This window comes from Teleopsis dalmanni, chromosome 2, assembly GCF_002237135.1.
Source record: "Teleopsis dalmanni isolate 2A chromosome 2, ASM223713v2, whole genome shotgun sequence".
In the NCBI taxonomy this organism is placed as follows: Eukaryota; Metazoa; Arthropoda; class Insecta; order Diptera; family Diopsidae; genus Teleopsis; species Teleopsis dalmanni.
This window is the reverse complement of record NC_051847.1, coordinates 62,324,570-62,341,878: the sequence shown is the minus strand read 5'-3', so window position 1 is coordinate 62,341,878 and position 17,309 is coordinate 62,324,570. Positions and strand designations below refer to the sequence as shown.

The 17,309-nt window shown below is 29.3% G+C and overlaps 2 protein-coding genes across 8 annotated transcripts; one reads left to right on the top strand and one right to left on the bottom strand.

The window, feature by feature from the left end:
- Positions 1–592: 592 nt before the first annotated feature.
- Positions 593–11,674, bottom strand: LOC119678643 (protein lifeguard 1-like). Of its 7 annotated transcripts, none has more exons than XM_038090595.1 (6): positions 11,579–11,674; positions 10,846–10,891; positions 10,658–10,792; positions 2,748–3,082; positions 1,338–1,586; positions 593–1,266 (listed from the first exon to the last, which is right to left on the bottom strand). In XM_038090595.1, the coding sequence occupies exons 3-6, from the start codon at positions 10,689–10,691 to the stop codon at positions 907–909; spliced, it is 978 nt and encodes a 325-aa protein (XP_037946523.1). In that variant the 5' UTR covers positions 10,692–10,792; positions 10,846–10,891; positions 11,579–11,674; the 3' UTR covers positions 593–906. The 7 variants fall into 7 exon arrangements, with proteins under 7 accessions (XP_037946523.1, XP_037946522.1, XP_037946524.1 ...); XM_038090594.1 differs by having other exon boundaries at positions 10,846–10,881; XM_038090596.1 differs by having other exon boundaries at positions 10,882–10,891; positions 11,579–11,668.
- A 1,916-nt stretch (positions 11,675–13,590) lies between these two features.
- On the top strand, positions 13,591–17,067 carry LOC119680778 (aspartate--tRNA ligase, cytoplasmic-like). Its single transcript, XM_038093749.1, has 7 exons — positions 13,591–13,693; positions 14,142–14,270; positions 14,346–14,662; positions 14,722–14,899; positions 14,960–15,188; positions 16,037–16,654; positions 16,713–17,067. The coding sequence occupies exons 2-7, from the start codon at positions 14,157–14,159 to the stop codon at positions 16,874–16,876; spliced, it is 1,620 nt and encodes a 539-aa protein (XP_037949677.1). The 5' UTR covers positions 13,591–13,693; positions 14,142–14,156; the 3' UTR covers positions 16,877–17,067.
- The last annotated feature ends 242 nt before the right edge of the window (positions 17,068–17,309 follow it).

Genomic DNA, 17,309 nt, shown 5'->3' with positions numbered 1-17,309 from the left:
CTGTAAAGTAGGTTCTATTCTAGTTTTTATTAACGCAACAGCGCTTAGAGACCTACTCTAAATCTCGCAGGGGGCATAATAGATCAGACGGTCGCAGTGTCACATCCGCTAACAATAATATAATATAAATATATTCTGATTTTTGCAGCACTTATATCCTTATTATCTATTTGCCGATGTTGAGACACTGCTTTATATGTGTAGTGCTACTGATATTACATTCTTGATATATCGTAACAAGCATGACAGTGAGAACCACCGGCAGGCGTGTTTTCATTATCCTTTTAAACAGAATATTAAGAATCGTTATATTGTACTTAGAGTCACATATATGTGTATATATTATTGTAAGTAGTGACTATTATTTTTATTAATATTAATATTGTAAAACGATTCACATTTTTAATACAATAGTAGAATATAAGCAACAATATAAACTTTAATCTTTTTAATTTTTGTTAAGGAGTCTTATATAGAATTTTATAAAAACGTATACAACAAATAAATTAAACAAAAGTTTTATAAAAGTAATAACAAAAAATTTCATAATACTAAATATTTAAAGAATTCAAGTTATAATTTTTGAAACTTAAAAGTGATTTTTCTTCACTGGATCTTTAGCTTATGGAATATTTGGTATGAGTTAACATTTTTTTTCTTAACTTTATTCAAACATCAACATTGCTTCTTCTTAATGCGTAGAATTTATATTTTAATATACATACATATATCATTATAAGAATATATTCAACTAACTTTTAACTATCAATATTTTTTTTATGTTCAACAAATGTATTAATGATATCGTGGTGTAGGAGTTTTGATAACAGAATGCCAACAAATCTTAAATGAGTTGGCTTGCTGAATAAATAGAACTAAAAATAATTTAAGCTGAGCTTAATCCTTTTAATCCCTTGCGGCTCCAATTATTGTTAATATGTACATAAATATGTTGACGATGTCTAGATATAGATTCAAAGCAGCAAATATATATTCTTCCGGACTGATGGAATACTTATGTTCTCCACCCATCATCAATTGTGTATCATACACTAAATAGATAGAGAACAGTAATGCACCGCAAGAAGCATATACTAACGTCATTATTTTGCCAGGCACGAATATGGCGACAATACCAAAGATCAAGAATACAACCATAGCAACAAGAAGCACACCACCGCACATAGTAAAATCGTATTTAGTCTGCATGGCAAATAGTGTCAATGCTAGACATACTGCTGCTGTGATGCCAACTGCCATTAATACCTGAAGTAATTTTTAAGAAAAACAAAAACCATATTTTTATAAATAAATTTAAGTGTAAGTTAATAACTTACCTCTTGAGATTCATATCGACTAGCAGACACGCCCAGAAGAAATGACTCGGCTAAAGTAAATAAGGTCAGGAATATGAAATTCATTGGTGTCTTACGTCGGACGCCTTCGCAACAAGCCATAGCAATCATTGTTACAAGCAAAACAGCTAATGCAACCCAAAACAGAGCTGGATTCCTTTGGACGAATTGTTGTGTCGGTTTATGGAAAACGAAAAGTGCAACAAATCCAAAAGTGACCAACAATTGCCCCTAAAACAAAATTTTTTTATTACAACGTGCTGCTAAGGAGACTTATTTATAACTATTTTAATTTTTTTTTATGGAATTAAAAGAAAAAACAGGCACCCATTAAGAAAAATAGGAAAAACAAATTGTAAGATAAAAAATTATAAAAACAAAATTAAAATAAGAAAATTGATTAATGATAATAAAAGACTTTGTTGCTGTTGTTATAGCCCGCAGGAATCTGGGAATACATTGGTTAGGATGTGGATGGATAATGTGTGAGAGTAAGGTGATTATTAGGAAATGAGATCGGGAGATATGTGGGATTTAAATTGAAGTCAAGCATGATCAAAACTAATTCACTTTTATGGTTCCAAGAACGGTTGAGTTTACGTAATAAAGTCACTCGTTCAGTTCGAGGACCTGGTGTCATTCGCCAGATCCTAAAGGAAATAAAGGAAATGTTGGTCCTAAGTGACGGAGTAGGTCCTACTATTGCTGAGTTATTTTTCTAAACTTATGATAAACCAAATATAATATAAGTTTCATGCATATGTAAATTATTAGTTTGCCGCATTCATGACGATCATTGGTGATCATTGGTTCTAAGATCTGGATGTATTATCGTTTAATGGTTCGGTAATATTTTTAATTGCGAAGAGTCTGAGTGACATATTCTTGATTTCTGTTAATGGATGGTTAATGGTTAAATCCTGCTGTACAAAGTATTAATAATAAACTTTTATAACATACAACAGGTGTTCTATCAAGTACCAAAAGAAACTTATCAGAACAATTGCAGGAAAAGTAGGGTAATGGTTTGAACTTATGTTGACTCATCTTTAAACTATTATTTACATATTTTATAGTAGTACTCATTAAAAAGCTAAAAGTTTAAAGTTTAGACTTTTCTTTATGAACTAAAAAAATGTTGAGTAATAACTTTATGCTATTGTTAGAAAAATGATAAATGTTCATCGATCAAAACAGACACATTCTTAGTTAAACGTATATATAAATAATAATTTAAAAACGTTTTTAAATAAAATTTACTAAAAAAAACCTTTATCTATTTCTAATGAATTTTAATTTCATACAAACTACTTGAGTAGTAGTAATATTTTTTGATATTAACCAACACCGATAACTTTAATATAGATTAGGCTTAATCTCATGTTTACTCACCATTAAAATCATATAAACTTTACGTATAAATCCTTTACGAATGCTTTGATCGTCAAAAGAGAAATTTTTCGGTTGTCCTTCTGGATCTTCATAGCCTCCATAATTGCCACCTGCGGGAGGAGGTTGAATAAAACCAGGTTGTGGAGCGGACGGATATCCATCTTGTGGGTAACCACCGGGCTGCGGATAACCACCAGGCTGCGGATAACCGCCGGGTTGCGGATACCCTTGCCCTTGTGGTGGATAACCCTGCGGAGGATAACCATAACCGCCACCTTGTGGAGGGTAATAACCACCTTGTGGTTGACCACCACCATAGTATTGCTGATTAGGATCTGGGGAAAAAAAGTGCAAAAGGAAGGTTAATATTTATATTTTTTGGTATTTAAATACAATATTAATAACAATAAAATAGCTAACCATAGCAAAATAATCCAAATCAACATCTCTGAGTGGGGTTAGTAAAATTATTAATTAATTAAGTGCAAATATATATAATTTGTATTCACTTTAAACTCGATTTAGTTTACTGTTAAAATGAAGACAAATTATTTAAATATTTAAAAAAAAATACATTCCTTGAAATTGATACATTCTATGTTATCTTAGTAAATATATATATATATATTAATAACAAATTAATCCAAGAAAAAAAACAACAAAAGCAAGAATATTTGAATATAAAAACAAAGTTCTAGTTCCAACACAAATTGTCTTAAAATAATAAATTTTGACTAAATGAAACAATATTCACACTACGTGTACTAAATACTGTGCAGGTGTTTCGTACGCGATGAACAATGAACTAATGTACTTATCTACAGATAGAGCGAAATGAACTGATAATAATATAGATATTTCACTGGACTCGTATACAGAAATATTTGAGAAAGGTTTATGGTAACTCTCTTTAAGACAACAAAAAAGTATTTTCCTAAATGTTTGATAGATAATAATTTTATCAAAACATTTATTTAAAAAAAAAATATATATATATACATTTTTATACATATATATTTATATGCAATAAATATATAAGTATTGAAGAGTGAATTTGATTAGAAAAGGTAAAGTAGAATGAATTATTAAATTGTGTGACGCTAATTTGAAAATTGATAACGTTTTTCTCTTTCGTCTTCTTAACAGTAGTGAAAGTGTGTATCTACTATATACATTATATCTGAAGAGACAATAAATACCATCTTTTGATGACGAATTGCGAGAGTGAGAGTTGTCAACAAACAAGTAGCTTTTGCTTAAAGTAATTACTGTTAGCAAATATTCAGATTTGAAAAAAATTTCAAATTTAAGTTTTAACTTTTTAATTATTGTTATTAGGTTAGGTTAACCGGCAATCCCTGGTCTATTGACCCATTGTGTTACCATATATGTGGGAAAGACTCAGGGTTTCAAAGTACCTAGAACCTTTGGCGAAGCTCATAATGCTGTTTAGTATCAGGTCTTGCAATTGATTAAGATTTTCAAGAAAGGGCGCTCCCAAAGTGTTGAGTCGCCGCTGTGCATGATTTGGGCAAAAATATAGTAAATGAGAGGCACTCTTATCGTCTTCCCCACAGCTGCGACAGGTTTGATTGAAAAGACAATCCAATCATCTAACGTAGTTCCCTATTTTACAGTAAACCTACCAAAAGACCAATAACTCTATGGGGTAACACAATGAGAATTTTGGATTTCCTATTATTGTTATTAGTTTATTATTTTTCAATAAAAATTTGATCTGAATCGAATGCAGTCTTATTCATAATTTCAAGCAAACACTTTAGAAATGTTCACATGTCGCTAAGAAAAAGCTTTAATATACTCCGTTCACACTGCGTTAATGTTTTTTAAGCTCCAAGTCTCTGATGTTATTGCCGTTATACATGTGTTCTTTTGCATTCAAACTCTTTTACAACTTTCTGACGCAAAAAAGCAAAAAAAAGCCGCTTAAGTTTTTATTTAAACTTTTTTTATTTTTCTCTTTTATGCTCACTTGTATTACACCAGAATTATTTCAAAAATCTCGCTTTATCAAAAAAAAAGTGGCCTTAAGGCTGAATTAGTTGTGCTGTAAAAAATCTTCCGTTCTATCTTACGGAAAACAATGTATTTGATTATTCGTGCCAAAGTAAATATAGGGAGAAAGGTAAATACCAATTTAATTTTGATTTTCATCGTAAACATAGGGAAAATCTTACACATACAAAAATTGAGAAATTGCATTGCACTTTTTTATGTGTGAAGTATTTGAAGATCGGATTGAACTGGTGTTGTTTGTTTTTTATGTTGTATTATCCGTCATAACTAATAACTTTTTATGCATTTTGCCGTTATTATTTTCTAAGTTCGCTACGTTTACGACAACTCATTCAGCCTATAGTAGCATCTCTTTATTCGTATGTTTCACAAAAATTACTGAATGTAGCTCTGAAACCAAATATGGAATATGAATGCACACTTTAGGCTCAATTGTATTGTTAAACGTTTAGTTGATTACTTTTTGCAATGATAATAAATTAATACATATAAGCTTACTTTAAAAAGGTATTTTGAATAGGTTCATTAACATGATGGAGTCCCATAATTATATTAATTTATGTTCATAAAATAGCTCTGAAGAGTATTTCTTCCGGACATCGAAACTAAACCATCTTTACTCTTCTTGTCTTTTTAATATAAAACATAAATAAACAGCAACGAAGTAGACTCTCAATGGAACCAATGAACTTATGAGTAATAAAGTATTTATATTTATAACTAATTTTTTAACGCACTTATATTTCCAAATATTTGCATAAGTCACATTTATTGTGGCATCACAAAGAATTTCTTTATAAAATGTAGCATGTTTTGACAGCTGAAAGAGTGACACATGACAAACAATTAAGGGTTATTGAATCTATAACAGCGGCGATACTAGTATTATTTCAATAATAATTCTCCTCAACGGCCGACTATAAGTGTGTGAAAATGGAAAGTGAAAACACATATGACGCTATAATGGTTCTTAAAATAAAAAAATTATACATGTTTGAAGAAATAAAAGAGCAAAAAAGCCAAACAGCTTTCTTATAGACACGGAATGGTAGTGGCTATAAAGTTTTTAAGAGAGACAAGAGCATATTGTTGAATGTATGGTATACCTCAAAAAAAGCTCCCAAAGTAATTAATTAATACTATTTTATATTATTAAATAAATTAAATGTCGTATTTACAGGAAGACGTCCACATTTACAAAGTAAAAAATTTTTATTTTATCAAATACCAATGTTTCGAAATAAATGACCATTCCTATAATTTACCTGATTTATCTATTAGTGACTAAAATGAAAAGTTTGGAATGGAAGGCAAAAATTGTCGTCAAATGAAATGATGATGTCTTTCGTAAACGGATATTTTTTGACGACTTCAAAAAGTTGAATCAACTTTTCAGATACCATAGATCCGAACACTATGTTGAAAATCAAACACAAAAAGTTAATAAGCTCTATTTATTTTCTAGTCTTGATGGTCTTGAAAACTTTTGCAGTAGTAAAATTTGACAATTATAATTTATTTCGAACTTTCCATGCAATTGTCAATAGCCTGGTATCCATCACAATATATGATTGGGAATACTTTTAATTGTAATTAAACTTTCAGTGGTAAGTAAAATGATTACTAGTGTTATTATATTATATTACCGACGTATTACATCTTTTCGTATATCTTTGATATCCATACCCATAAGTGTGTCGCCAATCAACAAAAGGACTTATATTTATGCACACTTACTACTTATATGGGTTGGGTGAAGTAAAATAGAAATATACTTTGGATATATAATTATGGTACAGTATACTATTACTTTTTTATTGCTTTAATTTTGTGATGAATATACAACTATTTTTAGGTCAAGATAACAATTGCCGGGTTGAAAATGAATAAAAATACATAATTATTATTAATACTTAAATATGTATCAAAGGCAATATTTTCTTTTATAAAAGTATCGATTTTATTTAAAGAGGAATGACATTTAAAAAAATCTAGCAACCATTTACAGATAGAAATTTAAAACCATTATTACATATAAAATTTTTCTAATTGTTTTTCATTATTTTTTAAAATCTTGAAGATATTTTTACAAAGCTGATCTATTATCTATTGTTTGGTATTACTTATAGTAATATTCATAGATAACAAACATTGATAGTTTGCTAAGTGAATTCAATTTTCAAAATTATCTAAAGTTATTCAAATTTCTCTAGCAACATGCCACGTGGTAAGTTTTGTACCCTATATACATAGTTTAAAGTGTCTTAAAAAATGAAACATTTCTTTTAGGTCAAAAAGCTACAAAACGTCGAGTAAATGGAGGTGGTGACGGTGATGATCGTGCTATGTATGGTCGCCAAATTAATGAAGGTGTTAGAGGTCGCCAACGCGTAAGTAGCTTTATAAATTATTTATGAAATTTAATATAAAAAATAAAAATGCTTTCTTTTTTTAGCGCGGTAATGCAGTTCTTGATGACACTGATCGCAATGCTGGTATTGATGATCAATACTTTGATCTTCCAGAAGACGATTTCATCATTAAATATTGGCCACGTATTTTGGCTGTGCTTCTTTTAATGGTAATAGTTATAATTTTTTAGAAAGCAGCAGTCAACAATTTATTTTTATGTTTTCATAAAAATAAAAATATGATATTCTTATACATATCATATATTATAGCTAAATGCTATCTATTTTGTAATAAAAAATAATTCGGTATCAACTAATGTAAATTGTTTCATATTTTACATATATGTATAAAAATGATCCAATAATTTTTAATTAAAAAACTATATTTCAGAATAACTAGAAAAGAAGTTACAGCGTTTCTCTACAAGTCAAACTTTTACAAAATGAAAATTATTTAAATTAATTCTCAACATGAATTTATTTTTTTCTAATAGTAAAACTATTGAATGCTGAAATATTTTGTGAGAGTTAAGAAATAATGCCAGATGGGTATTGAAAACTTTTTGTATTAACAATTAAATCTGATATGCCTTTTCGTCCAGACATATTTGCATCGCAACAAGATTTTAAATTGAGATTAAGATATTCCCATGTACTAGCAATTACTTCACACATATAAACACATCTATTCTCTATGTGTTTTAACTGAAGCTGTACTTCTCATGACGTCGTTTATGTTTTTTTTTTGTTGTGGTCAATTTATGGCACTAGCTTCAACCTCTCTTTTAAAAAAGCTGAAGTTTATATTAAACTAAGAGTAGAGTAGTGGAGTGATTAGAAAATTTTAAAGTATTTATATACTGTGCAATAACAAAATTATACAGTCAATATATCAAAAAATCCGATTCAAGACTAAATAAATATACAACCATCATTGTCATGATGAAACACATTATTTACTGATTATTTTCATTCTTTTGTTATGATTTTTAGAAATTCTAACGTCTAAAATTATGAAGTAGCTTTATGCTTATATCATACATAATTCTTCATATTATGTTGTTTATATATATTTCTTTCAATATGTCCTTTATAACAACTTTTTAATATACTTTCACACTTCAGTGGTACAATAAAATGTTTATTAAACAATTTTAAAGATTTGAAAGGGTAGCTCTCTCTTTTTTACGTAGTTATAGCCTGAAGAATTTTGAATCAATTGTAATTGATTAAATTCGAAAAAACTAGAGTTTATTTTTTTATTAAAACTAGTTAGTATATAGACAAAAGTCCAGAGTTATTTAACTCCAATTAACTCAACACTACGGGTCTCTTAACACGCATATCGGTATAATACACCGATAGCCATCTTAATGGAATTTCTAGGAATTGCGTAAGTACTATATGTTTGGATATAATTTTTTCCATGGTGGGAAGAAGGAATAACTTTAACAACTCTGCTGTTTTTTTGGTTCACAGCACTCAATTGGAAAACACAACTCCAAATAGAATAAAAGTAAATGAATACAGTCATTTTACCCACATGTTTTAAACACAGACATTATAGCACTACTGTTAAGAAGCCAACATCTATTGATCAGGACGGTCGAAGCTGAGAATCCTGACCCCCGCAATATCAGATTTGCACCTCCTGTGTGGACTGAACAATACACATAACAGAGTTTATTCTGCATTTTTGCTGACAGCTACAATTTAAGCCATTAAGCTTATATTATTATTGCTCGGGTGTGCATTTGGAGAGCTTTTATTCTGTTATCTGTAAGTAAGCTATACAATCCACAGTACTTCATGAATATGTATAATTACATAAATATTAATTACAGCATATAACTGCTGTATTAACATTTAGTGGTAACTTCTTTCAACGGCGTTCTGTGATTGAACCTATAATTAAGATAATTCTGCATTCTAGCTATATTACCGATTTTGTACATAGTATATGAGATATGAATGATTAAACATCTACAAGTCATTGCTTATACATTGAAAATGTCATATACATATATATATTGTTTTTCTGCTTTTTTGTTTGATGACAAGCGAGTTAGTGTTCAAAACACTGTTACTCAATAGTGTCTGTGACCATTTGGGTGATTCACTGTTACAACAGCTCTGTTGAATTCTGATAATGTGTTATTAAGGTGAATTAACAGAAGTGTAGTTTATTGTTGTACTACATTGAAGGCACACTAATTACGAAGATAATCCATATACTTTACTCATGCACATTAAAATAAATAAGAATCAAATAGGTAGTTGAGAGTACATAAAAAGTAAAAACGGAAAGAATAAAAATATAAAAGTGTTGGTTAACTGCACTAAAAATGTGGAACATATATAAGAAAATACTTCTGTGGAAAGTCTTTGCGTATCTTCTGGTCACTTCTGATCACTGAGCTTCTTGATCTCAGCTACCTACACTAATTAATGAAATTTCATTACTACACTGCGGTGGAAATTTTTACCATTTATTCTTAAGAGGTGCTTTAAGTGGGTTAAATACCCTGTATAAACATTGTCAATGTCAATATTTGTTTTTGTTGCTTTAGTATAGCAATGAAATGTATTTGGAAATTTTTCTAATGAAGTTTTCATCAATTGAATTAATTAAATAAATAATGTTGAATGCATGTAAATAACCGCACAGTTTGCATTTTTAAACTTTGTACTGCAATACAAATAAATAAATTTTTAGTAGCCAGTAGAAAATCATTATCAATTTGAGTCATTTAATGCAAAATCCACATTTTACCACATATGAATTTATTAGGAAAAAATACTTTTACACACAAATTCATATAAATAAATGTGAATATTTGTAAGGTTTCAGTAAGGTTTCCATATAAGAAGTAGTCATTTGGAGATAAGAGATAACTTATTACTTATGAGACGAAAAAGAGTACACTATAATTCTATATGTCGTGTTTGTATCTGACTACTTGAGTATGTATGTATACTCTATAGGTATTATATGTGACTAGGCATTATGATGTGCTGTTATAGTCATTAGAATTTTAAAAATATGAACTTGTTTCATATTATACGCACGTATATTGGCTTATCTCAGTTATACAGCTGTTAAGCTTCACAACCGGTTTGACATTTTTTTAGGAATACTAATATGATTTTTAAAAGACGTAAGAAAGATTTTTAAGATATAAATATATATGTTTGTATGTATATATTTAAAATTGTATGTAATATTTTATGAGATTATTTTTGAATGGTTTTTATTATTACTAATCATGTAATTCACAGTTCAGATAAAAATACATTTCTACGTTATCTTAACAAGTGAGTTAGTATAGCAACTACTAATTGTGCTAAGTGTTGTATTTATTAATATAAAATTGTGTTAGTTAACAAAACTAGATTATCTACAAATCATGCAGTTAGTTTTTTTTTTTTATATCTTGAAATTAAAGGAAAATAAAATTAAACCTTGATAGTACTGAGGGCCACCTTGCCAGGACATTTTTATTCTTGATTTTTTTTATTTTTTGGCTTAAGTTTGCAATTAAATTTAAGTGTGCTCTAATTTCAATTTTCACCAACACAAATATCGATTTTTAAAGGCTGCAAAAGCAAGAAAAATACTTTAATATTGCTTGTCCATAAATAAAACGTACCTGCCATGTTGGAATGTGTAGCAAAGAAGAATGTACCTGCAAAACACTAAAAGTAATATGTTAATAAAATTCAACAAAATTAACACAAAAGGCAATTTCTTCATTTAATTACTATATATATACTAACTAAACTACTTATATATTAAAATAATTATGCTAAAAACAAAAACGCTAATTCGGAAGTTAAGAAAATCAATCATTTACTGCTGTCATATGGGCAAAAGCCGTATTGCTAATTGATGTCAACGCGATTAATGGTGGCAACAACAATCATTCCATTGATAAGATATAAACAAATAAATCTTTTATATTCATATGTGGCCATTTACTTATAGACCAGACAACAGGTCTGATAAGTATTCAATAAAAGTTCTGCAATAGGTTGTTTTATCCATATATAATTGCTTATGAGTATTATTAGCCTTTTTTGTGGAATGAGTTTCTTGCCCACACATTACGTGTTTGGAGATTTTTATTGACCATTTCTTAATAGGAAACACGCAAATTTTATAAGTGCGGTACAAAAAAATTACAATATGAGTCATTGCAACTTGTTTATGTATGTTTATATATTGTGTTGTTTCTATATATTATGCAAAACTGAAAATGTTACAGTTTAATGAGAATGCACTTTATTCACGTAATCACATATATCAAAATAATGATGTTTTCTAATAAATTCAGTACATTGCGTATTTTTATTATAAAATCATTAAAAACACATTTTATATACCTTGATTATTTAACAAAGTTTTAATTTAAACCGTATTCTTAACTTTTCTGGAAGTCTCGCACAACAATAATAACCTCAGCAACACAATGAAGTAACTGAAAGTAAAAACAAATAATCTCTCATCGGATTTACAATCGATAGATTTCACTAATCAAAATGTTAGTGATGTGTAATGTAAATGTATGAGTGAGTAATCGTTATTTGTAAGCATACATTTTTCGCGTATATTAGATCTGTTCTACAAGCTACTTATAGTAACTTTGAATAACTGCGTTCCACAAATTTTTGAGTAATTTTCGTGTATCTGAGTGAGCGTATTATCCCTGTCGAAATTAAAAAATGCTACGCAGGCTTTACTCGTACATTTTATTTCAAATAAAATTTGTGTTGATGTGTGTGAATCACCAGACTTTACACAAAGCTGTTCCATGAAAATCTGTGTAAAGAGCATAATTTAGCATTTTATTTGTGTCACGCTCTAAGTTTGTACTTACTCTTTTACTCTAGTTTTACTGTGAGCAGCTGATGGAACAGACTTATTGTGAAGTTTAGTATCAGGCGTATTTTTTTCTTTCTGAGTTGCAAAAAAGCAACTAATTCTGGTTGAAAAAAATTGGCATCACTTTTAAATGCCATGGTAAATGCTTTTTTTAAATACATATTTTCTTGTATGTTGTGTACAATATGATATATAAAAAATGTAAACACTAAAAATTAATTAATTTAAATAAAAGAAAACAAAATGAAGATTAAAAGGGCGATGGTAAGCATTTTTATCTTATATACTTAAATTAATTAATTTATTCATGTATTTGAAATTATATTAGTAAATGAAATTCTCATATGATTTTAACGGATACAAAGTAAAGCATTAAACATAAACATATGCTCTAAATTTATTTTATAACTAAAATGAATTAAGTAAATGGGTCAATTAATGCACTGTGTTATATTTTCAATAATAATTTTAATAACTTCAAGACATGATCAATTTTTTCCCCGTATACAAGTTAAAACAGTTATTTTAAAATCATAAGCTTTCAACGTTTAAACGTTCACATTCTTGTTTCGTTTCGTATTTTTTGTAATTGCAAAATATTAATGCCATATTTAACCCATTAAGTAACAGACAATTTCAGACTTGAAATTTTACGGTGAAGTTTCTGTAGTAAATGGGCCTATTTACACTATCATGAACGCGAACTTGAAAACCGGTTACTGACAGATGAGAGAGGGAAAGGAGTGTGATGTGAATTCATGAATTTCACGCAATGAAATTTGCTGCGTTTCTTTAGCTTGACAGGCATACATAAGCAATGTTATGTTTATGTTTACCTTTTAATGCTGAATACTATCAATTTCTGTGCATTACTACCCACAAGCATTTTATACGTTTACACAAAACAAAACAAATTTCACGCTCATCAGAGTTTATGATAGTGTAAACTGAACTGACAGTTCATGTTGTCGTCAAGTTCATCTCACGTTCATGATAGTGTAAATAGGCTCAATAGTAAAATAAAACAAGTTTAAGCAAATCAGAAAAGTTTAATATTTATTTGAAAGTTTACTCTCACTTTCTTTTTACCTAAAAAATATAATTTATTTAAAACTAGAAGTGTGTGGTGTATCAAAATGGGTTAAATGGGTGGTCCGAAATGAGTTAAACTGACTATAATAAAATGCCGATTTAACAGTCATAACTGAAGTCACAAAACTGACAAGCATGAATTCGGTCAGTACAGATAAAGTCTTAAGCATGACTGAAGTCAATATTATGACTTTAGTGCATTCATGTATTGGAATAATATACACTAATTATAAACGTCTTTAATATTATTAACAGATAGTCTTTCGATATTATGATCTCCATGTTAAATTTTATGTATAACTATTTACTTAATAGAATTGAAAATTAAAAAATTTCATTTTATAAGTACCCAAATTTTTTTACTTTCAGTCAAACACTCATACATGTATTAAAAAGTCTTACATCTGTTTTTCAACACTGGTTGACACGTCAAGTTGTACGCGGCTCCCCTACAATTGCAGTTCTTTTGTATGGTGCATTTCTGGAAATAGTTTAACACAGACGGAAATAGGAATTTAATTCAGGTGAAGAAAATTTAAAGTGAATTAAAACTAGTTTCGAAGAAAATATAATATACAAATTAATAGAAGTCTAACACTATTTGGCATTGTGTAAAAAACTGAATACATGTGACTCAGGTTATGTGAGTGCATTATGCACACAGTTAAATAAAGTAAATTACGTAGGTGTTCTTCGCAATAAGGAAGAATTTTACGAGTATAAATGACAATTATTGAAAATTATTTTAAACCATGTAAAATATAATAAAAAAGGAAGAATAAAAGTAAATTAATAAATACATGACGCAATAAGTACTTTTAAAGTGAAACATGTTTCTCTCTTCTCACCCCACTTTGGTCACTCAAACCGGCAAGCACTTTATCAGCACGAGCTTGTTGCTTTATTTGATTGTTTTTGTGTGCGATAAAAATTCTTCAATAATAATAAATTGTTTAAATTATTTTTTAAAAGGTTAAACTTGGCACTATGGTGAAAGATAAGGAAAATATTGAAGTCGACTCTGTTGCTGTAGCAGAGCAAGAACAAACTTCAAAAAAGGCAGCGAAAAAGCAAGCGAAGGAAGCTTTAAAAGCAGCAAAGGTAAATATATAAAATATTTAAATAAAACTAAATCATTGTTCAAAGAATATTTATTTAAAATTATTTTTTTTTTAGAAAGCAGAGCATAAGGCCGCCGGTAAAGGAAATGATAATGCAGAAGGTGAATCAGTTGAAGATTGTGCTGTTGGCAGATATGGCATTTCTGAAATGATACAATCTAAAAATAAACTAGAAGAAAGACAATTCGTGTTAGTACAAAATCTTAGTGAGCATATTGGCAAGGATTTGGTGTGGGTTCGAGGTCGTGTACATACTTCAAGATCTAAAGGAAAACAATGCTTTTTGATACTACGCCAGCAGAGCAGCACTGTGCAATGTATAGTTGCTGTTGGAGACATTATTTCCAAACAAATGGTCAAATTTGCTGGAAAGTAAGTTAAAAAATTCTAATATATTATGAATATGATTTTAAATTTGATACTAATTACAGTATTCATAAAGAGAGCATAATTGATATTCAAGCGAAAGCGGTAGCTGTACCTAACAAAATCGAAGCATGTACTGAGCAAAATTTGGAACTGAGTATAGAACAAATATTTGTTATTTCTCAAGCCAAGGCTCAGCTTCCGTTACAAATTGAAGATGCATCACGACCTGATACCAGTGAGGTAGTAAAATTAAATAAATATTTATGTAATAAGTTAGTAATTTTACAATATGACTTCCAGGATACTGATGGTCTGAATATACGTGTCAATCAAGATACTCGCTTGGATAACAGAGTATTGGACTTAAGAACACCAGCAAATCAAGCAATATTTCGCTTAGAAGCCGGTGTGTGTAGACTGTTTCGTGATATTTTGACCGATAAAGGTTTCACAGAAATTCATACTCCGAAAATTATATCTGCTGCTAGTGAAGGTGGTGCAAACGTCTTTACTGTCAGCTATTTCAAAGGTGAGTAAATTATTAAATCTTCATTTATTCTTTGTATATATTGTATTATTCTTATGGAAGTAGTTCGGAGTTTTAAAATAACTTTGAGTACCTAGATATTAGAAAAGAGTTAATATAGTCAAACTATTCGGGTAGATAATTTTTATATACTATCCGTAGATCCGTTCCAACTATCCGAATGTGTAAAATTTTGGGCTTGTTATATTACTTATGCGTTAGTTTTAAAACTGAATAAGTCATAATTCTTACATGATCATAAGCATTTATATAAAGAATGAACACTTCCGCTTTTTTGAAATTAATTTACAGATTTCTAATATTTTACAAATTATATCAAACAGACACATAAGCAATTTTTAATTTAAGCAAGCCATGCAATATTGTTTTAAATATCCGCATTATCTGAACTATTCGAATTTTTTCAATTCTCTAACTATTTAATGCAAATAGTTGGTCCGAATAGTTAGAAATATTCAGATTTGTTCAATATATGAACCATTTGATGTAAACTAAGCTATCCGGATAGTTCCGACTATTGAAACTAATTGGTGCAGTTCCGTTTCATATATATTTTCCTAAATATTTATGATTTCATCTTTATCATCTTTATATATTTTTAAATATGATTTGTAAAAATTTGTTTAAATATTTTATTTGAGGTTTTCGTAGCTGCGAATATTTTGATATCTAAGTACGTTTTTACTACAATAGTTCGCTCAAACTCACAAGTCCGCCCGAAGATGTTCGTACATCATATTGTGTTCGAGCACTTTCTATCATAAGTGCCTCCAACATCTTCAAGTAATTCGTAAACTGTATATTTTTATTAAAATATTAAATTATTGCAGATTCGGCATATTTGGCACAATCGCCTCAATTATACAAGCAAATGGCTATTGCAGCTGATTTCGACAAAGTATACACAGTTGGTGCAGTTTTTCGTGCAGAAGATTCAAACACGCATAGACATTTGACTGAATTTGTAGGTCTTGATTTGGAAATGGCTTTTAAATATCATTATCATGAAGTACTCCACACAATTGGTGATACATTTACAGCTATATTCAAAGGTCTACGTGATCGCTATAGTCGTGAAATTGAAGCTGTGGGTCAACAGTACAAGGTGGAGCCATTCAAATTTCTTGAACCACCGCTTATACTTAAGTTTTCTGATGGTGTAGCTATGTTGCGCGAAGCTGGTGTAGAAACTGGCGATGAAGAGGACTTATCAACACCAAATGAGAAATTATTGGGCAGATTAGTAAAAGCTAAATATGATACTGATTTCTATATATTAGATAAATTTCCATTGTCAATTCGACCATTTTACACTATGCCAGATCCAAACAATCCAATTTATTCTAATTCATATGATATGTTTATGCGTGGTGAGGAAATTCTCTCCGGTGCGCAACGTATACACGATCCAGATTACTTGATTGAACGTGCAAAACATCACAATATTGGTAATTTGTTTGATTATTTAATTCATTTATTTGTGTTAATATATATTTTATATTACAGATACTTCGAAAATTGCTGCGTATATTGAATCGTTCCGTTTCGGTTGTCCTCCACATGCAGGTGGTGGTATTGGTATGGAACGTGTGGTTATGTTGTATTTGGGACTTGACAATATACGCAAAACTTCAATGTTCCCACGTGACCCTAAACGGTTAACGCCCTAAGTTACTTATAAATAAGCAGAATAATAGTGTTCCACAATTTTTAATTTTGTTTTTTAACTTATGATTTGTTTTAATTTGTTTATAATTATTTTTTGTATTGTCTTGATTACTTAATTAGTGTTGTTTAACAACCGATTTAATAAATTTTTTTAGTACTAAATAAAGTCTGCTGAAATATATAGTTAATTTTATTCGATTGTGCATTTTATTATATATGCATATATACCATATATAGTTATTAAGTATATTGACCTTGCGTAGGGAACTTAAATTGCACTACAACAATAAATAATAATATAAAAAAAAAAAATGTCAAGTACGGCTTTGGATCAGTTGGTTAAGGCTGATTCTGAGCTTCATATTTGGCAGGACCCGAGTTCGATTCCTGGTACTTGCAGTCTCAAAAATAATTATTTACGAATAATTAAATATA